A 22,426-nucleotide genomic window follows, 5' to 3' on the forward strand; every position below is an offset into this window, starting at 1 on the left:
TTTTAAAGTCAAGGTAATAATATTTCTGGATGTACACTCACTCTAATATAATCAGTATAAATTTATGACTAGCATAATAATGCAACAATATGTTAAAGGAAGGTTGTTATAAAAAATGTAATATCAAAAAAACAAATAAATAAAAACAGGGCTGGATGCGGCAGCTCACACCTATAATCTAGCCTTTGAGAGGCCAAGGCAAGAGAATCACTTGAACCTAGGAGTTTGAGACAAGCCTGGGTAACATAGCAAGTCCTCATATCTTTAAAAATCAGAAAATTAGTCAGTGTGGTGGTGCCTGTAGTCCCAATTACTCAGGAGGCTGAGGCTGCGGTGAGCCATAATTGTGCCACTGTAGTCCGGCCTAGGTGACAGAGTAAGAGCTTGACTAAAAAAAAAAAAAAGAAAAAGAAAAAAAAGCCAGGCATGGTGGATCAAGCCTGTAATCTCAGCAATCTAGGAGGCCAAGGAGAGAGAATTGCCTGAGCCCAGGTTCAAGACCAGGCTGGGCAACTTGGTGAGACCTCGTCTCTATAAAAAATTTTTAAAATTGCCAGTCATGATAGCACATGCCCCTGTAGTTCCAGCTAATTGGAAGGCTGAGGCAGAAGGACCACCTGGGCCCAGCAGGTTGAGGCTGCAGTGACCGTAAGCATGCCACTGCATACTGGTCTCGGTGACAGAGTAAGACTCTGACTCAAAAAAAAAAAAAAGAAAAGAAAAAAGATGTGCTAATTGCGGGGCAACCCCTTCAAGTCCCCTCCCACTGTGGGAGCTTCTCTGTCCTCTCAATAAATCCTGCTTTCTCACTTAAAAAAAAAAAGATGAGCAAATTGCATATTTTAAATTGAGCATTAATATAATACCCAAACTACATTTATACTTTGAAAATTTCCAACTTTTTAGTCCCAGAAATATACTTTTATTTTCGAAAAAACTAGATAAGATGCTAAAGTTTAGTAGGTTCACAGAATACTGTACCTCCCTGGTTTCTAAAGATCTAAATAGAAAAGTCATTATATTAATATCATGTAACCATTTTAATACAGTTAAAATTCCTGTTCAAACAACCCTAAAATTAAAACCTGATATATTTTTTACTATACTACTTAACTTTCCTTAAATTAATAGCAAAATCATAAGATTATATGAATGAAAGAAGGCAAAACAGAAATATAGACTTACGTACAGTAAAACTTCCTGTTTATTTTATTTTTTTAAGTAATGAAAGAAAGAAAGAAACCAATCCACAATCATAGTTGGAACATATCTTTCTTAGAAATTGATAGAACTGTCAGAAGAAAAAATTGGCAAGGAAATAGACAATAAGAACAGCACTGTAACTGCTGTTTAAAGAAGACTCCATCCAACAACAGAGTACATATATATGCACATAGAAAATTCACTAAGCTATACACTAGACCTTCAATACAACTTAGTTTCAAATGTTCTCTGACCATAATGAAATCAAATTAGAAATCAAATGTTTGTAAAGCAAACATGCTTGTAAATAACCCATGCACCAAAGAACAAACCACAAAGGAAATCAGAAAACTTAAACTGCAGTCATGAAAATACATTGTAAGAAGGGAGGGAAAAGCTGGGTACATAGATGCAGGTGGGCTCTAGAAAGGGGACCCAGTACCCTAGCATCTGGGCTGAGCCCTGGGCTCATGGTGGGGTTTAACCAAAGCCTCAATATGTTTACGAATGAGCAGACAGGACCCAGGCCTCCTTTCTGAGGAGTGCTCTGGAAATGCAAGAAGACCTAGAGGAGGACTGTTTGCATAAAGTATATGGGCAAAAGAGAGCTCAGTCTTAAAGTTTTCCTACCCCAATACAATGTAGGAGCTTCTGAGTGATTTCTGAACCACAAGATTAGAACACAGAATGGAAATGGGCCTATTTTAATTGAGCCCACTGAAAATGGAAGGAACCATTAGCCTGCAGGGGTTTTGTAGAAGAGAACAAGGACCATTTCAGAGGTGATCGTCATGGTCAGAGAACTGGATTCCAGAGACGATGCATACCACCACTCAGGGGGTGATATAAAGGAACAAATATACTCCTGAAATACCTAGGCACTAAAAACCAGCAAGAAGAACGCCATTTGAGGTACAAAATGCATCCTCCAATCCCAAGTATCAGGATCCAGTTTAGTAGATATAAGAATGAGAACACTGTCACCATCACATCCCAAAACAAGGATGAAACCCATGGAGGTGTGAACCATCTTCACCATCAACTCTGATGGGTTTTACTTCATCAACTTGAAGGGCACTTTTCTCAGGCCCTTAGTCTCCACCTTTACTGCTGGAAATATCAAGAGTCCTCATCACCTTGACACAAGTCAAGTCCATCAACTCAGCCAGAGTGGCCTATTTGTTGTTTAAAGACTAAGCGTACTCAGATATAGTCAGTCACAGCCCTCCTATGAAGACATTCAACTGAATGGGATGGAATTAATTTGTATCTATCAAAATTCTGGTGAGTGATGTATTCTTTGAAGATCTCATTATGGCTTCAACATCAAGGATAAGCTGGGCAAGAGATGAATCTAGCTTTGGAGTAAAGAAGATATTATGCCACAGCTCCGCTTTTATGGCTACTTGAGATGTGTCCAGAAACATATCCCTTCTGCCACAAGAGATATTTGAAATTTCATATGCCAATAAATCTTAACAGTCCTAATGCCTTTTAAGCAAATCCACCCTTAGACTCAGGGTTGTCATGAGACTACGGAGCACTTCAGTGTGAACTAGAAAATAAGCACCCTCCTTTGAGTTAATTTATTCCATTTGTTGAAAAAACTGTCATACTATACTGATTTTATTAGAAAAAGACAAATAACTACCATCTGCAAAAATCTGACATCTAGCATTAACAAAGAGGGGGTGAAAAACTAAGAAAAAAATAAATATTACAAAATGTAGACAGACATAGGGATGCTTTCACATTAAAAATATATTAATGACAGAGCAAACTACATACACAGTCTAAAGAAGGACACTATAAACATAAGAGGAGAATTAAATAAAATAGAAAATTGACAAATAAAATTAAATCAAAAGCTTTTTATGAAAGTTTGATAAAATTGATAAACCTCTAATTAGACTGATCAAGAAAAAAAGAGGACAAATTACTGCTATTAAGAGTAAAAGGAAACTTTTACTATAGATCCTACAGACCTTACAAGTATCATATTAAGACCAATATTATGTCAATAAATTTGAAGTTTCAATGAAATCAGCAAATTCCTTGAAAGACACAAACTAGTAAAACTGACTAAAAATAAAATCAGGAAATCAGAATAGCTCTATATCTATTAAATAAATTGAACCCGAAATGAAGCAATTCAAAGAGAGAACTCCAAGCCCAGCTGGTTCAGTAGTGAATTTCATCAAACACTCAAGAAATACATAATATCCATCTCATACAAACTCTTCCACAAAGGAGGAGGAAATGCTTCTCAATTCTTTTCTAAGACCAGCATAACTCTGATATCAAAACTCGATAATGATATTAAAAGAACATTACAGGTCAATAAACCTCACGAATAAATGAAAAATCCTTAATGAAGTACTACCAAATCAAAAGCAGCAATATATAAAAAGATAGTACAGTATGGTATGGTCTAGTGGGATTTGTTCTGGGAAAGCAAGGTTGGTTTAATATTAGAAAAATCAATCAAAGTAATTGACCATATTAACAGAATAAAAGAGAAAAACTATATGATTGTATCAATGGAGGCAGAAAAACAAAGTTGACAAAATTCAATCCAGTAATGATATATATATATTTTTAAACTAGGTATAGAAGAGAATATCCTGCCGGGCTCCGTGGCTCAGCTTGTAATCCCGTGCCTTTGGGAGGCTGAGGTGAGTGGATTGCCTGAGCCCGCGGGTTCGAGACCCGCCTGGGCAGTAAGACCTCATCTCTACAATAAATCAAAAAATCAGCCGGGCGTGGTAGCGCATGCCTGTAATTCCGGCTACTCGGAAGGCTGAGGTGGAAGGATCGCCGGAGCCCAGCAGGTCTAGGCTGCGGTGGCCGGGAGCGGCCACTGCACTCCAGTCTGGGTGACAGAGTGAGACTCCAACTCAAAAAAAAAAAAAAGAAGAGAATATCCTCAATCTGATAAAGAGAATCCAGGACAAACCTACAGCTAACCTCAAACTTAATGATGAAACACTTGATATTTCCTGTCTAGGATTAGAAACAGTGCAAAAATGTCTGCTATTACTATTTACATTCAAAATTTTACTGGAAGTCCCAGCCAGCAGTAAGTCAAGAAAAAGACATAAAAGGCCGACAGATTGGAAAAGAAGTCTCTATTCACATACAGTATAATTGTCTATTTCGAACATCTCTAGAACTCTATAAAACAAAAGCAAATTTAGCAAGGTTAAAGTACAGAAATTCAATACATATAAAAATTATTTTTTATAAGAGCCACAAGCAAGTGAAAAATAAAATTTATTAAAAAATTATAGTTACAATAGTATTAAAAACATAAAATAGTCAGGAATAAGTTTAATAATAGACTTACAAAATCTCTAGTTAAAAACAACAAAATGCTATTCACAGAAATTAAAGACTCTAGTAGATGAAGAAATATACCACATTTGTGGATTAGAAGGTTCAATATTGTTAAGATGTTACTTCTATCCAAACTGATTTATAGTTTCAATTCAATTCCCATCAAAACTCAAAGTTTTATTTGTAGAAATGAACGAGTTAATACTAAAATGTATATGGAAAAACAATGAATTTACAACAGTTAAAACAATCTTGAAAAAAAGGGAAGGTGGAGGACTGATACCTGGTATCATCAAGTTACATTATTCAACGTGGTGTGGCACTGGTATCACGATACCATACAGTCACACAGACTGTGACTATCTACAGGGAAAAGGTAAGGTATTGGCCAGAAAGGCATGTGAGGACGCTCTAGGAGGGATGACAAGGTCCTGTATGGGGCTGTTGAGAGGCACAGTTACACAAAATATATACTTTTAAAAACTCAAATTGTATAATGTAAAATTTGTGCATTCAACTATGCATGCATTTTACCTCAATAATAAAAAAGAGATGACACACTGTTTTTGGCTTCCTTTATGCTCACAAACATAGATAATTTGCCAAATGTATTCCATTTCAGGCTGAAAAAGAGTGTTTCTTTTAAGAAAGTCCATTCCCTAATTGGCATAGTGCCTCAGAGCTGGAAGCCTGATGGCTCTTGGGTAATACATATAAACACACCTACATTTTAAAATTTTACATTAACCTATTCAAATTTGTGAACAACTCAAAACAATTACTTTACTCCAAAGAAATGAGCACCATATTATTGTTGAAAACAGACTAGATGACCGAAATTTTATAAAACTAAGTTTTCAGTCCTTTCTAGTGAAGTGTACTTTTGCCATATTTAAATTTTTCCTTCACATTAACATCAGCAGTTTATAAAATCAACCCAAAATAAACATGTACTAAGTCTTTAAGCACGGTGATAGGAAGTAGAACCTTTAAGGAAATGTTAATATTTAGTTACAGTCTTCTCCCTTAATCTATAGATGAGTGATTTAGCTTACGTTTCTTTCTCCATGTCAAGCTGTTTGCTCAATTCTGCAGCCCTGAGCTCTAAATCTGAGTTCAGCTGTTTCTGCTTCTGTAGCTCCTGGAAAGCTTGCTCCTTGCTGGCCTTAACTTCAACAGTATCAGCTTCTAGTTTCTATGGGAGAAATACAGTATAGAAGCCAACTGAACGTCAGTAATTGTTGATTATTATTAAATACTATAACATTTTTGTTTATATTCAAATTGGTGTATTATAAAAAACACATTTTGAAACCATTACTGAGTAAGGGGTTATTTATCTTAAAATCTTTCAGGAGACCTAGCATAAGGCTTTATACATGATAGGCAGTCAGTAAATGTTTACTTTTAAAATTAATTCTGAATAAAAAAATTAACTTAAATATAAATATTTATTACTAGAGTAAAATTTATATTCTCAGGTATTAAAAAAAGTAATAGATTCACTCTTGTAAACACTTAAAATATAGTATCCTTTTATTTACAGTTAAAAGCATTGATGTAATCATAAAATATTTAAAACTAACATGAAGTTGCCACGTATTCCTCATTAGCAACTACTGATCCTAACTATAAAGCCAATTAAACTCCTGATTTGTTTCTTTCACCTGTTACTCTAAATGACATTGTTGTTCAGAGTACAATTTCTATCTCATACATATACACGTAATTATGTATGCTTACAAATTTACAAAGTGAAACTGTTAAATATGTGCTTAAAAAGCTTGCTGAAGCCGGGCTCGGTGGCTCAGCCTGTAATCCCGCACCTTTGGTAGGCTGAGGTGAGTGGATTGCCTGAGCCCATGGGTTCGAGACCCGCCTGGGCAGTGAGACCTCATCTCTACAATAAATCAAAAAATCAGCCGGCGCATGCCTGTAATTCCGGCTACTCGGAAGGCTGAGGCGGAAGGATCACCAGAGCCTAGCAGGTCAAGGCTGCGGTGGCCAGGAGCAGCCACTGCACTCCAGTCTGGGCGACAGAGTGAGACTCCAACTCAAAAAAAAAAGCTTGCTGAAATGCACTTTCTTGCACAGCTGTAGAGATTTTGCACTACGTATTTTATAAACTGGTGAGTGCCTATGGCTCTTATCCAATAACTACATTGAAAATATTCATTAAAGAAAGGATATTTGATGTAACCAAATGAATTCTATAATAATGTCTACAGAAAACACATAAAATCCTTCCTAAAATAATAATTATAAAATGTGAAAGAGCTGACAATCACAGTGAATATTCTTGGTTCTAAATAACAACTATTTTTAAAAGGTACCCAAATAGAATTCTCATTAGACATTTTTTAGTAAAGTAGTACTTTTGCTCTTTTAAACCATACCTAAAGTAATTTGCCTTCACTATTATCATTGGTCATAAGGAAAAGAAAAGAACCCACAAACAGAATTGCAAATGCAATTCTCCTCCCATGTTGTGTTGGTATGAATGTACATATATACACACATGCCCACACACACACATCTCATGACTCTACAATTGTATACACCTGCTTCACCTGATTGTGGAAGTATAAGTTTCATGTATATCTCGCATATATATATATATATACATCATAAATATTTGAGAAATTTTTATTTAACTGATAATAATAATTTAACTGTTCCAATTTAAAGGACAAAATCCCAGGTCACATCCTTCTCTGATAATGTGTAATCATTTCACCTCTTTAGTAAATCAAAATATCCACTTAGAGTTGTGCTAAAGTAAGATGCAGTTTACTCAACATGTTTTTAAATTATAAGCAAAACTCAAAGAGTATAAATGTAAAGTTTTAAAAAGGAAAAAGGCTACCATATCTGAAATACGATACTGGAATAGGGAGGTAAAGAGATGGAAAAATGAAGGAAGAGAAGAGACTTGACAACAACAAAATGTTGCTAAGTTCCGTGTAATTGCAAAAGTAGATCTCTGCCCGGTTGCCTCTTGGCTACAGTTCCACGTGACAACAGAATCAGTGTACATATTAGTTGTCATGTATAAAAGCCACCTATTAATGAAGAAATAAAAATAAGGATGGAATTCAAAATTAAGACATAAAGAATTCCAAGTAATTTTCTAAAAATGTTACACCACCACATCACCTTTCTTTGTGAATTAAAAGCCTTTGGTTCTGTGTAGGTCACCCTATTCCATTGCTATTTCAGTAGATAATATGGCTAAATTCAACTTCTCTTATACAAACCTTAATTTGCCCTTCCAGCTCTTCAGTTTTCTGTTCTAAAGAGAGATTTTTTTCTTTATATTCTTTAAGATGACTCTCCAGTTGACTGCAATGCTCTTGCTTGTCTTGTAACTTTGTAGTGACCTGATCCAACTGAGTAGTGACCTTATTTAACTCCTAGAGAAAAGCACAATCGAAGAACACTTTGGTAAGGCTTACTACATTGTAGGGCCCAAATGTCCCACCAATTTAAAGGACAGGAACAGAATTCCTGTATAGTCTAGATACCACATTTTCATGCATAACAGTTTAATAAATTTTCAATGTTTTTCTAGGCAGAATTATTTTAGGAGCCAAAAAATACAACAGAATATTAACTAGACTAACATTAAAATAACACTTTTATATTGGAATTCAATGTTTTCAGTGTTCAATACACCAATTTTTAAAAAATACTATTTTTTAAATATAAGTGGTCAAAACTATATATTTTTTTTAAATGGAACAGTAATTACACATATGATACTTGTTCAACTCATTTGGAAAATCCAGTTGCATAGAAGAAACAAAATAGAAATTACTAGTAAATCCACTACCCAGAGATAATCACATTCAATATCTTGCTAACTTTCTTCCAGTCTTTGCTGCACATTAGTTTCTATCTTTTTCATGCTTTAAATTCTAACACTACCACTAAATTTCCTGCACTTATTAACAACAGAGTTTCAAACAGAATCTTTAAAGTTATGATTATTCCCTTTAGGATAAAAGATAACAAGTTAGATTTTTTTAAATGTTAAAAAAGTATAAAGTTCTTAATAAATACTGCCAAACAGCTCTCTCCCTTCCCCACCCAGAAGGATGAACTGATGTATACCATCACCACTAACAATGTAGACAAGTGACTTGTAAGATCACATTCTCTCTGACCTCTTACTGGTAATTAAACACACACACACACACACACACACACACACACACACACACACACACACAATTTTCTTCTATACAGGCAAATATATCCTATCCCATTATTGTCTTAATTTGCAATGAATTTTTAATGAACTTGAACATTTCCTAATATAGTTTTGATCATTTATATTTTCTTATTATTTTACTTATTTCTAATGTAAAAGTATTTTAATTAATGAGGATATTAACCCTTCATCAGACACATTCCAGAAAATGTTTTATTCATTTTCTATTTGCTTTAGAATTGTGTTAATATTTTTGATGGATAAATTTTAAATTTTTATGTGGCTATTCTTATAAATACTTTTTTCATTACAGTTTCTGACTCTGATCTTATGCTTAGAAAATACTTTCCAGATGTGTTTACCAAAACCGTAAGTAAAAGGCAAGTGGCAGAACCACAGCTATAGATTGATTCCATGTACATAAAAGGAAAATATTTGTGTGTGCGAAAACATAAATAAATGTTCACTGTTCAACATTTATAGAGGCCTGGAAGGATAATACCATATTTAGGAGCTAACATTCAAGGAGAAAAATAGGATTGGGATAAAGGGTAAATACAGAAAACTGATTTATTTTTTTTTAACTCGATATACTTCTTTACCGTTTTTTAAAAATGGACCAATAACCAATACTACTCTTTGAATAACAATTTTAAAAATTTCTACCATAAAAGGTAAAAAACAAACAAAAAAACTACCAGCACTTTGACCTTGACCCTATAATAGGAAGCTTCTATTGTATCAGAATATTGAGAAAAGAAACTTAAGACTTCCTTCCAGTCCCTCAGCCCTTATAACTGAGAAGAAAGTCATTCACTGCTTCCAAGTAGTAAGTGCATCTGGGTCATGGCCCAGCCTACCTACTAAAAGCAAACTAGGCATCATTTTTACACGTCTGCAATGTATTTATCTGCCAACGCACTACGTTACAGTATGAAATGGCATCTGCCTCCTTACCTGCTGCTTATCTTGTAATGCATTTTGAGCTGTGTCCAAATGATTCTGAAGATCAGCTCTTTGGGCAGTTTTTGCTGCTTCTGCTGACAGCAATAATTCAGTTTTGGCTTTAATCTATAACAACATTTAAAAATTATTTAATTTATATTTAGCTGTTAATTTCCTCTTGCTTGAATGTACACTGCTTTTGTCAATAAACTACTTAAAAATTAAGTCCTTTGGCAAAAATAAAGATTTAGATATTGAAAAATATGAATGTGAAAATCCCCAAAATAAAAATGGCAGGGAAAAGACTCCTGAAAATGTTGAATAAACAATAAAAAGATGTTTCTCTGTGACACTTTAGTACCTCTCTGCTAAGAAAGAAAAGGTACACTATTTTACTGAAAAAGGCCCCTGTGTTTTTCAGAAGTGAATATGTGAGGTCTATACTACTGTGATAAAGTAAATTATCATGCCCCCCACAAAACATGGTGATTCCAAAGATAACCAAGAATTCTAGAATCCAAAGACCAAAAACCTCCAGACAACCGGAACTACTTTATAAAATCAGCATTCCTTGATAACATCTCAGTTAAAGTAATTTTACTTCTGATGCCCAAAGTCAGGGAAATAAACATTAAACATTCAAGGCTTTCAACAACAAATAGGCTTTCAATGAAATCAGACATGAAAAACATGTCTTCTTATCCAAAGACACACTTTTAAGTGTTTGACTTTAGTAAAACTCATCTCTAACAAGAAAAATAAAAAGTAGATATATATAAACATTAAAAATTAACATATTTTGAAAAAAGGGCGAAAAGAGGGGCATTCTTTATGCTGGTTGAACAGAGGATCAATGAACACAAGAAATCTAAGATCTATGATGCATGGGTAATCTAAAGCAGGAGGAAAAACTCAAAGAATTATTTCTCAATACCAAAATATTTAATATTTTACAGAAACAATGGTTACATCAAGGTACAAACATCTACACTGAATTAAAAATGAAAACTAAGGAAATCTGCAATTTAAATCTACACAGTAAATCTATACTAACTAATGAATGTGTGGCACAGTCTTTGAGGAATATATATCTGCAGAACTCAGCTCCATTTACATGTGGTATTTCATCTAGCTGAGGAATCAAAATTCATGAAACATTTTAATATGTGATAATTGCTCATTTTTAATACAATATGCTTCAACTAATGTGATATATCTTCCTAAGTCTTGTAACACCAAAGAAAATTCAGGAATTAGGTAGCAGTTACTGGTTTCTCTTATTTTAGAAACATTTCTGATGGGGGAAAGATGTGACTGTTCACATACCAATCCCTGGGCCGGCCCTGTTTACATGCTGTCAGTTCATATTACATACCAACTGCACAACACTCCAATCACTGCAACTTCTGCGTTAAAGCCCTTAGAGCAGTAAGAGCAGCCAAGAGCCTCATAAGAGCATAATAATCTCCCTTGCTGCTGTCCAGACCACGCATAGGAGGAAGCACCTTGGAAGTAATATCAAAATGCCTGCTACAGAACTTAAAACTGGGAAGCAGCTGAAATATCATATTTGCATAGTAAAGGGAACACTTCAGAAACAACAACAACAACAACAAAAATTACCTTAACTGCCTTTATTTAGCATATCTGAAGAAAAGCCACAGCCAACACCTTTTGGCTAAGTAATTCTGGCTGACAGTCTTTATTAATATTACTTAAAGCACTAGGTTTTACTCAGAGCCCTAATTCCTGAAAGAAAAGTATAGTCATATAGCCTACTTTATGAACTAGTTCATAAAAAAGTTAAAGTATTTTTTTCTAAAAGCCTCAAAAATGAAGAAACATCTGCAGGTAACATTTTTCAAAGAGTAACAGTCAACCTGGACAACAAAGTAAGACTTTGTCTCTAAAAAACTCAGAACGTTAGCTGGACATGGTGGTATACACCTGCAGCCCCAGCTACTCAGGAGGCTGAGGCAGAGTCCAGAAGTTGAGGCTGCAGTGAATAGTGATTATGCCACTGCACTCAAGCCTGGAACCCAACACTCTCCCACCAAAAAAGCAAGTAATGGCAAAGAAGAGATTATTGTAAAGGCAATAAAGAGAGCAGAGATAAAGAAAAATGGGCTGATTTCATTTTAAGAGCAAGATCAAAAGAGAACAGCAGTGGCAGGGCAGGATCCCACAATGCAAGAGGAATCGTGACCATCAAATACATCCCTCTATTCCTATTCCTCCTCCCATGCCCAACCTCGAGCTTCCCTCTTACATTGGACATCCACGCAGAGTTAACAAAGAACTCATGTAACAATTATGTTTTTAAGAAGGAATGAAATGACTAGGAGGCAAGATGGCAACGAAACCAGTAGGAGCATGAAAGTCTCTGCAAGGGTGAGTGTCAACAAAGACAGTGTGTAGGAGTGGGTGGGTGCAGCTGACTGAGTGAAAGTCCATCTATGGGAAAAATTGGGATCAAGCACCCGGAAGTCCCCTCTGGAGGTGTCTGCAACCCACGACTACTCTGAGATCAGAGCCCCCTGCATGCAGGATCATCAGCCATTCTCTGGGATCTCTGAAGAGGAGGTAGCGGAGGTCAGCTGCTCCTCAGAGTCTGGCACCTGGCCCATGGCACCATGCACGGCAGTGGGCCAGGTGCTGGCAGAAGGAACTGTGGAGAGGGTGCAGCAAGGAAATCTGGAGCTAAGCCCTGTTGCCAGAGAGGAGACACAGACCACCACCATTTCTCTGTCCAGGGACTGGGCAGAGACCTGCGCTGGTCTTCCCAGCTCTGTTCAGCCTCCAACCCGGGTCCCAGAGGTGATCTCTGCACACCTCTGGGAGCCACCATCACTGATCCAGAGAGGTAACTTCAGGAATGAACATGGAGAGACGGATTCCCCACCTCCTTATTGGACCAGGCACAGACATATCTGATCAGAGTGGGGAACCAGCAGCAGTGGCAGCATGGATGAGTTAGGTGAGTCTGGATCTGATTCACCCTCCTCCCACAACAGTCTGTGGGGCATCTGACCACACTAAAAGCAACCCCACTGGCCTGCTCTGAGAGAGGAGAGGAGGGGCTGGAGAACAGAGCCAGTTCCCTACCACAGCTGCAGCCAGTAGCAGCAGTGGTGCTTGGGAAAGGAACCTGAAGCTCCAGAAATGGACCACAGCAGGAGTGAATTTTTTTCCCCCTCTGTTTTTGTTTATGTTTGAGTACTTGTTTTGTTTTTGATATTTTGTTTTTTAGTCACTCTGTTTGAACTAAGTATTTTTGAGGGTGAGTGCATTATCAGGGTGTTTTTTATATGTTCATTTGTATGTCTTTGGGGTTTTTGTTTGTTTCTTTCTTTGTTTATTTGTTAGTTGGTGTGCCTGTCTGTGTTCCATCTCCCTCTCCTCACTCTTCATCTTCCTTTTGTCTCCCTTCTTCCTTTTTCCATTCTTGTCCTTTTTCTTATCTCATTTTGCTTTCAGGGGGCATATATATGCCTCTGCTGCATGTACAGATTGTAAGGTGGTGGGAAGTGGGTTCCAGGACACACACCTGTCAGCGGATACTGTGATCTGCAGATAGCTTCTGAACCACAGCTCTCCCCATCACACCTTAATCAAACCTCAAAACTGCAAAAACAAAGCCCAAACTTCCCCAGTCCAGCTTCAAAATTGAACAAATCCCAGAGGATCTCATGGGGAGGAATAGGGGATTGAGTAAACAGAAGTGAAAGCTATCCCCCCATCACTAAGCAACGGAATTAAAGAAGGGGGGAAGAGGAGGAGGAAAACCATCCCAAATGAAGAAGAATCAAAGGAAGAACATAGGTCCCATACAGATTCCTGGGAAGACAGCACCTGAGAACACAGACTTTGGAACACAAACAATGAAGAGCCTCCAGAACAACTGATCTCAAACCACAAACCCAGACATTAAGATATTAATAGAGAGAATGAACAGAAATGAGGAGAGACAAGAAAAAGAATGAAGGAGTTACTGAGATGACGGCAATAAAGAATACAGTAAATGAAATCAGTAACAAACTGATAAGTATGGAAAACAGAATTAACCAAGCAGAAGAAAGAATTTCAGGGTCTGAGGATCAAATATGGCTCTAACTCAAAGTGTTAAAAATATAGAAAAGAAACTTAAAAAGACAAAACAAAGTCTCTAAGAGATGTGCGACTATATCAAGAGACAAAATCTATAATTAATTGGCATTCCTGAGGCAGAGAGAGAAACAGAGACCACCCTGGAACAACGCTGCATGAAATTATCCAAGAAAACTTCCCTCATCTCATCAGAGACATTATCATTCAAACACAAGAGATTCAGAGAACTCTTGCAAGACACTAAATGAGAGGACCAACTCCTAGACATATAGTAATTCGCTTAGAGAAGGTAGGTATAAAAGAAAAAATCCTAAGGGCAACAAGAGAGAAAAGTCACTTACTAGGGTAGAATACTTACTAGGGTAGAATACTTACTAGGGTAGACCAATTAGAACAACAGCAGACATAGCTACAGAAACACCACAGGCTAGAAGAGACTGGAGTCCAATCTTCACAGTTCTCAAAGATAAACAATTTCAGCCAAAACTCTCCTACCTAGCTAATGGAGAATTAAAATCAGCAATGGGGAATTAAAATCCTTCCCTAACATTCAATCCCTAAGAGTTTATGCTGCCTCAGACCAGTTCTACAAGAAACCCTTAAAAAGTATTAAACATAGAAGAAATTAAAAAAAAGGACAATCATGCTTTCCCCAAGAATGCAGGAAACAGATTGAAAACACACACATATGTCAACACAAAAACCAAAAGAAAACCAACAAACAAAAAACCCCAACAAATCAAATAAAAACCTCATGACAAGGATAAACACCCACATCTCAATAATTAGCCTGAACAGGAATGGACTAAATGCATCAATGAAAGGACACAGAATGGCAACCTGGTTAATAAAATATGATGTAACAATATGCTGTCTCCAGGAAACTCATCTCACCAGAATGGACACTCACAGGTTCAAAGTAAGAGGATGGAAAACAAATTTCCAGGCATCGGAACACAAAAGAAAGCAGGAGTTGCGGTCTTAATATCGGACAAAATATCCTTTAAGCTATCAAAAATTTAAAAAGATATGGAAGGTCACTACATAATGATAAAAGGTTCAATTCATCAACAAGAAATATCCATTCTAAACATATATGTACCCAACATAGGAGCACCAACCTTTATAAAGCAGCTTCTAGGTAAAATAAAAAAGATATTGACTCTAACACTAACATAACTGGGGACTTACATACTCCACTAGTATCCCTAGACAAAGCATCAAGACAAAAAGACATCTAGAACCTCAACTTGACACTTAACCAAACTGATTTACCGATACCTACAGAACACTCCATCCAACAACCACGGAATATACATTCTACTCATCATCACATGGAACTTACTCTATGATTGACCAATTCCTCAACCATAAATCAAGCATAAGCAAAGTTTATAAGACTGAAATACTTCCATGCACCTTCTCAGACCACAGTGGGATAAAAATAAATAGCAACACTAACAAAACCACCCAAAAACCCACAAAGACATGGACACTAAACAGCATGATGATGAACAACTCCTGGGTCAACATGGAAATCAAAGCAGAAATTAAAAGATTTCTGGAAACAAATGAAAATAAAGACACATCTTACCAAAATCTCTGGGATGCCATGAAAGCAATACTGACAGGGGAATTCATTTCATTATGAAAGCACATCAAGAAGATGGAAAGCTCACAAGTTAACAACCTAACAAATCACCCTAGGGAGCTGGAAAGACAAGACCACCAAAACCCTAACTTCAACAGAAGAATCCAGATCACCAAAGTAAAAGCCCAAATACAGGACACAGAAGACAAAAAATATCATAGAAAAAAGAAATCAACAACAAAAAAAGAGCTGGTTCTTTGAAAGAATAAACATGATTGACCCCTAGCCAGATTGACCAAAAAAAGAGAGAAAAAGCCCAAATAAACACAATCAGAAATGCAAAAGATCAAATTACAATGGACCCTGAAGAAATATAAAAATTACCAGAGATTACTATGCATTCATACCTGCATGGAAACGTGAAAACCTAAATGAAATGGAGGGCTTTCTGATATCACACAACTTCCCAAGGTTAAAACAAGAAGAAAATGAGAAATTAAATAGACCAATAACAACCCCAAAAATAGACTTCATCATAAGAAAACTACCCACAAAAAAAAGTCCTGGATCAGACAGCTTTCCAGCAGAGTTCTACAAAACATACAAGGAGGAGCTGATACCAATACTACTGAAAGCATTCCAAGCAATCAAGAAAGATGAAACTCTCACCAAATCATTTTATGAAGCTAACATCACACTGATACCCAAACTAGGTAAAGATCCAACAAAAAAAGAGAACTATAGGACAATATCCCTGATGAACATAGATGCAATAATACTCAACAAGATTATAGCAAATTCTAGCAGGGCTGGTTCAACATCCACTAGACCATAAATGCAATTAAATACATCAACAGATGTAAAACTAGGTCACATGATTATATCATTAGACACAGAAAAAAACTTTCAATAAAATCCAGTATCTCTTCTTGATAAAAACCCTTGAACACCTAGGTATAGAGGAAACATACCTCTAAAAAGTAAGTGCCATCTATGATAAACCCATAGCTAACATATTGCAAAAGGACAAAAATTGGAAGCATTTCCCCCCAAAACTGAAACAAGACAAGGTTGCCCACTTTCACCCCTTCTGTTTAACATAATGTTGGAAGTCCTAGTTAGAGCAATCAGACAATACAATGAAATAGGGGTATCCAAATAGGAAGAGAGAAAGTCAGGTTATCCCTCTTTGATGACGATATGATTCTATACCACAAAAATGCAAGAGAATCTGTTAAAAACCTTGCACTGATATAGGAATTTAGCAAAGTCTCAGGATACAAAATCATCATGCAAAAGATAGTCATATTCTTATACACCAACAAAAATAGATAGAGAACCAAATAAAAAGCACAATCCCATTCACAATAGCAACAGAAAAGATGAAATACCTCGGCATCTTCCTAACCAGAGAAACAAAGACCTTTAACAACAAAAACTATAAAACACTGCTCAAAGAAATCAAAGATGATTACAAACAAATGGAAAAATCCAATCCATGCTAATGGATTAGAAGAACAAACATTGTTAAGATGTCCATTCTACCCAAGGCAATCTACAGATTTAACACAATACCCATTAAATTATCAGCATCTTTCTCCTCGGACCTGGAAATGACAATACAGAAACTCATATGAAAACATAAATGACCAGGAATAGGCAAAACAATCATCAGCATAAGAAACAAAGTGGAAGGTATCACACTTCCAGACTTTAAACTTTATTATAAAGCTACAATAATCAAAACAGCCTGGTATTGGTACAAGAACAGGCATATAGAACAATGGAACAGGATAGACATTCCGGACGCTAAACCTCAATTTCTCAACCAACTCATCTTCAACAAAGCCTCTACACTGGAGAGAGGAGAACCTATTCAGTAAATAGTGCTGGGAAAACTGGCTGACCACATGAAGAAGAGTTTTTTTGTTTTTTGGGGGGTTTTTTTTGAGTTGGAGTCTCCCTCTGTCACTCAGACTGGAGTTCAGTGGCCGCTCCCGGCCACTGCAGCCTCGACTTGCTGGGCTCCAGTGATCCTTCCGCCTCAGCCTTCCAAGTAGCTGGAACTATAGGCATGCGCTACCACGCCCGGCTAATTTTTGATTTATTATAGAGATGAGGTCTTGCCAAGTTGCCCAGGTGGGTCTCGAACCCACGGGCTCAGGCAATCTACTCACCTCAGCCTCCCAAAACGTGGGGATTACAGACTAAGCCACCGAGCCCAGCTTCACATGAAGAAGACTAAAATAAGACACCTACCTATCACCACACACAAAAGTCAACTCTAAATGGATCAAAGACCTAAATGGAAAACCTCAAACTATAAGAACCTTAGAAAATGCAGGAGACACCCTTATGGAAATTGGAACTGGCAACCACTTTCTGATCAAAATCTCAAGTTTCTTCCATACCATAAGAGATAAGATAGACAAGTAGAACCTTACCAAACAAATTGAAAAGCTTTTGCAATGCAAAAGAAAACATCAAGAGAGTGGGGGAGACAGCCCATAGAATGGGAAAAAATTATTTGTCAGTTGTATATCTGACAAAGGTCTAACATTCAGGATCCACAAGGAACTCAAACATGCCAAAAGCAAAAAACAAACAGACCCATTACAAAGTGGACAAAAGATATGAATAGACACTTCTCAAAAGAAGACATATGAGCAGCAAACAGATACATAAAAAAATGTGCAGCCTCACTAATCATCAAAGAAATGCAAATTAAAACCACACTAAGATACCACCTAACTCCAGCCAGGATGGTCATTATCAATTAACTCAAAAAACAACAGATGCTGGAGAGGATGCAGGGAAAGGGGAAAACTTCTACACTGTTGGTGGGAGTATAAACTAGTACAACCTATGTGGATAACAGTGTGGCGATTCCTAAAAGATCTAAAAATTGACCTTCTATATGACCCAGCAATTCCCCTTCTGGGAATCTACCCAGAGGAACTCAAATCACTCTATAAAAAAGATACCTGCACATGCATGATTATTGCAGTGCTATTCACAATAGCAAAAACATGAAACCAACCGTGCTACCCATCAAAAGTGAACTGGATAAGAAAAATGTGGTACATATACATGATGAAATATTATGCAGCCATAAAGAAGGACAAAGTTATGAACTTCACAGCCACTTGGATGGACTTAGAGTCTATAATATTCAGTGATCTATCACAGAAACAAAGAAGTGAGTACCACATGTTCTCACTCATAAGCGGACCCTGAACAATTATCATAATACCATAAGAAATGGATTGGCAGTAGTGGAAAACTGCAAAGGGAGGGAGTCAGGGGGTACACTCCATCAATAAGTGTACCTGATCTCAAACTAGGTGAAGTGGGGACCAACTTTATCTGTACAATGACCACTAGTATACCTAATCCTGAATTATACCCATCTTTAAAATTAAAATTTTTTAAAAAAAGGAACAAAATGCATATTTTCTCCAAGTTCTAATAAGTGTACCAGTTATATTATTTTATTATGGCTCCTATATTCAGTGCAATCATTCTCCTAAAATAAAATCAAGGCTTAGAAATATTCTATAAATTCCTCTTCTACAACACAAAATAAGAGCCAATGGCAAGAAAGGAGAAAGAAACGTCTAACTTCCCAGCCCATGACTGACTCACTGAGCAAGACTGTTCAACAGAATTCTGAAAGAATATCCATTAAAATACATAATGGTATCATATAAGGGTACCATTTTTAAACATCAAACTTTTAAAGGAAGATTAAAAAACAAAGTCAAAAAATATTTACATAGAAATCTAACCGTATAACAGCAAAATAATCTGAACTTCAAAAACAATAACAAAGATTTGATTAAAACAATGAAAAGCTGATGCAGCATTTTCAGGAGGTGTAACTTGGGGGAGGAATGCAAATAGGAACAGTCAATACATTTTCTAGATACAACCTTTATCTGGGTCCTATTCCTAATTTTTTTCTAGTAAATTGCAAGCCAAAAAGAGAGAAACCAAACTTAAAACATTCAATGGCCTAAGAATCAGTGCTTTATACATACAAACGTATTACACAGCATCATTTGATGTTACCTGGATGTCAAGTTGGACAACCTTCTCCTTGCTTTCGTTTAACTGACTGGTCAACTCGCTGATACTGGTTTCTAGTGAAAGGACACGGTCCTGGGCAGCTCGGAGATGTGCCTTCTGCTCCTGGACCTGGTCGTGCAAGTTCTCCTGGGCTTGTTTATGGCTTTCTGACTGGTTCTTCAACTTCTCTGTCAGTTGAGTGACCTATTATACAAGTAAGACCCTAAGTATGAAACTCAGAGTGACAGAACAAAAGCAAAGAAGCCCAAAGAGTACCATGCTCTGGGATAGGTCGGCTCTAATTTTTCAAATAAAATCATTCATATCTTTCTAAAAATAAGTAAACAAAATATCTCAAGTCATAAGAAATAACATCAAACTCAAAGATATATCATTTAAAAAATAATCTGTATCAAGCTATGGGTTATGTAAAATAAAACTCATCCAGTTCCCATGTAGACTCTGAGGTCTGATAAACATACACCCTCCTGCAACTAGCCCTCACCACAGTCAAGATATAGAGCTTTCCCATTATTCCAAAACGTTTCCTGAGGCCTCTTTCTGCTCATTCCCACCCCAGCTCCAGCCCCAGCCAACACTGATCTGATTCAGTAACAAGAACTCCTTATATATTCTGGACATTTCTAAGTTGTCAGATATATGTATTGCAAATATTTTCTCCCAGTCTGCATCTTGGCTTTTATTTTCACAGTGGCATCCTTTGAAGAGCATGCATTTTCTAAAATTTAGATGAAATCCAATTCATCTGACATTTCTTTGATGTTCCTTACTGTGAGTTCACTGAGCTTTCTGAATCTATGAATTTATATTTTTAATCAAATCTTAATTTTTACAGTCATTATTTCTACAAATATTTGCCTCCTTTCCACCCTTCTGTGACAATCATTATACTGATGCCAGCCTATATAATACTGCCCAAAGAGTCACTAAAGCCCTGTTTTTGCCCTAGCCTTTTTTCTCTCTGTAGTTCATTTAAAACAGTTTCAATTGCCTTATGTCATATTCACCGATACTGTTTTCTACTTTCTTTTTTTTTTTTTTTTTTTTTTTGAGTTGGAGTCTCACTCTGTCGCCCAGACTGGAGTGCAGTGTCTGCTCCCGGCCACCCACCACAACCTCGACCTGCTGGGCTCCGGCGATCCTGCCGTCTCAACCTTCCGAGTAGCCGGAATTACAGGCATGCGCTACCACGCCCGGCTGATTTTTTGATTTATTGTAGAGATGAGGTCGTCAAGTTGCCCAGGCGGGTCTCAAACCCATGGGCTCAGGCAATCCACTCACTTCAGCCTCCCAAAGGCACGGGAATATAGGCTGAGCCACCGAGCCCGGCTTGTTTTCTACTTTCTTAATCTATTAAGTCTATCCAACAGAATTTTCACTTGATGTATTTTTTTTTTTTAACCTCTAAAAGGTCTACTTGGTTCTTTTTTTTTTTTTTTTTTTTTTTAGAGCTGGAATCTCGCTCTGTTGACCAGGCTAGAGTGCAGTGGTGCGATCATACCTCACCACAGCCTCAAACTCCTGGGCTCAAATGATACTCCTGCCTCAGCCTCCTGTATAGCCAAGACTACAGGCACATGCCACCATGCCCACTGTTTCCACTTCTATGTCCATTGTTATAGTTTTTCCTTTATATCTATGAGCACATTTTAAGAGCTGTTTTAACCCCTTGCTCTTGGAGACATCCCACGGATCACCTACTACAATTTGAGCGCACTTTTTTACAAAATAGTAATTTTTATAAAATACTTTTATACAAAATGAATCACTTCATATTAAACAGTACAGCATTGGAATCAATTATTTTATTGCAACGAAATGTAGCTTATAATGGAATTGTGGACACTGAGGAACTAGCTTATTACAAAAATCAAAATTTTATATCTTACATTTTTCTAACATGTGATAATGTGTGAAACAGTCCCCAACATGCATGAAGGTTCATTGATATATGCTATGCAACAGTAATTTGACAACTTCTACCTGGTGATTTTCTATTTGAGCAGATGATGCAATCTCGTTTTCTTCCTCCCACATTAATATATGTAATTTACTGTTCAGTCTATTGTTTGAAGACAATGTGAAAGGACTCACTTGTGATTCCTGAAAACTTGACAAATTTCAAATGGGACATATGTTTTTCATTGTTTTTGAATAGAAAACTTCAAGGAAACTTACATTTTTGAAAAATGTGCATTTGCATAAGTTTATCCTATATAATCACCAGCAATCTCTTCATATCTCGAGAGGGGAAATCTGAGTGGTTTGCTAGATTTTCAATGTCCCCTCAGAGGTGACATTCGAGTGCAAAGGGTTAAAGTACTTGTCTGATGATTCCATTATCTCTCATTCAATGATTCCATTAAATAATTTTTCTCCTGGTGATGGCTCTCATTTTTTTCTTTCTTCATATGTCTAGTAATTTCTTGGTATTTGTTGTGACCAGTCTAGACTATTATCTTCTTTCAATGAATGTTAAGTTTTGTCCCAGCAGAGTTAATAGATCTGTGTTAAGCTGGACCCTCTTAAGCCTTGCACCTTGTAAGGTCAGGTTACGTACAGCAGGGTTAGTTTAGCTTTACTTCTCACCAACAGTGTGGCATTTCTGTTGTTTCTACCGAATGCCCAAGAGTGCCACAAAATCTTTTTTCTGAATGGCTGGAACCTGAAAATTGCCCAGCCCAGTGTAAACACTAGTAAGTTTTCAGCCTTTAGTTCCTGATATGGTTCACTGCCTGGCCTCATAGATGCCTCCATCACAAGTGCAAAGCTTAGCATTCAACCAAAGCCTCAAGTGGATTCCTGAGCAGAATTCTGGAGCTTTTCTGCGTTGCTTCTTCCCCTCTGGTAATTCTACCCTGCAAATCTGAGCTGTCTTAACCTCCTGATCTTCCATCTCTCAATTTAATTCAACCTCTCACTCCTCAGTTCAATAAGACCAC

At 36.8% G+C, this 22,426-nt stretch overlaps 1 protein-coding gene across 1 annotated transcript in view; it reads right to left on the reverse strand.

Moving 5' to 3' along the window:
- EEA1 (early endosome antigen 1) overlaps positions 1 to 22,426 on the reverse strand; it is a 105,207-nt gene that overhangs the window by 21,901 nt on the left and 60,880 nt on the right. The window contains exons 14-17 of the mRNA XM_008048253.2: positions 19,467 to 19,667; positions 9,710 to 9,823; positions 7,797 to 7,952; positions 5,595 to 5,734 (exon numbers count right to left, since the gene is read on the reverse strand). Coding sequence (XP_008046444.2) covers positions 5,595 to 5,734; positions 7,797 to 7,952; positions 9,710 to 9,823; positions 19,467 to 19,667 — 611 coding nt within the window. The remainder of the gene's footprint in view (positions 1 to 5,594; positions 5,735 to 7,796; positions 7,953 to 9,709; positions 9,824 to 19,466; positions 19,668 to 22,426) is intronic.

The sequence above is a fragment of the Carlito syrichta genome, unplaced genomic scaffold, assembly GCF_000164805.1.
Source record: "Carlito syrichta isolate Samal-C Ts95f unplaced genomic scaffold, Tarsius_syrichta-2.0.1 Scaffold123282, whole genome shotgun sequence".
Lineage (NCBI taxonomy): Eukaryota > Metazoa > Chordata > Mammalia > Primates > Tarsiidae > Carlito > Carlito syrichta.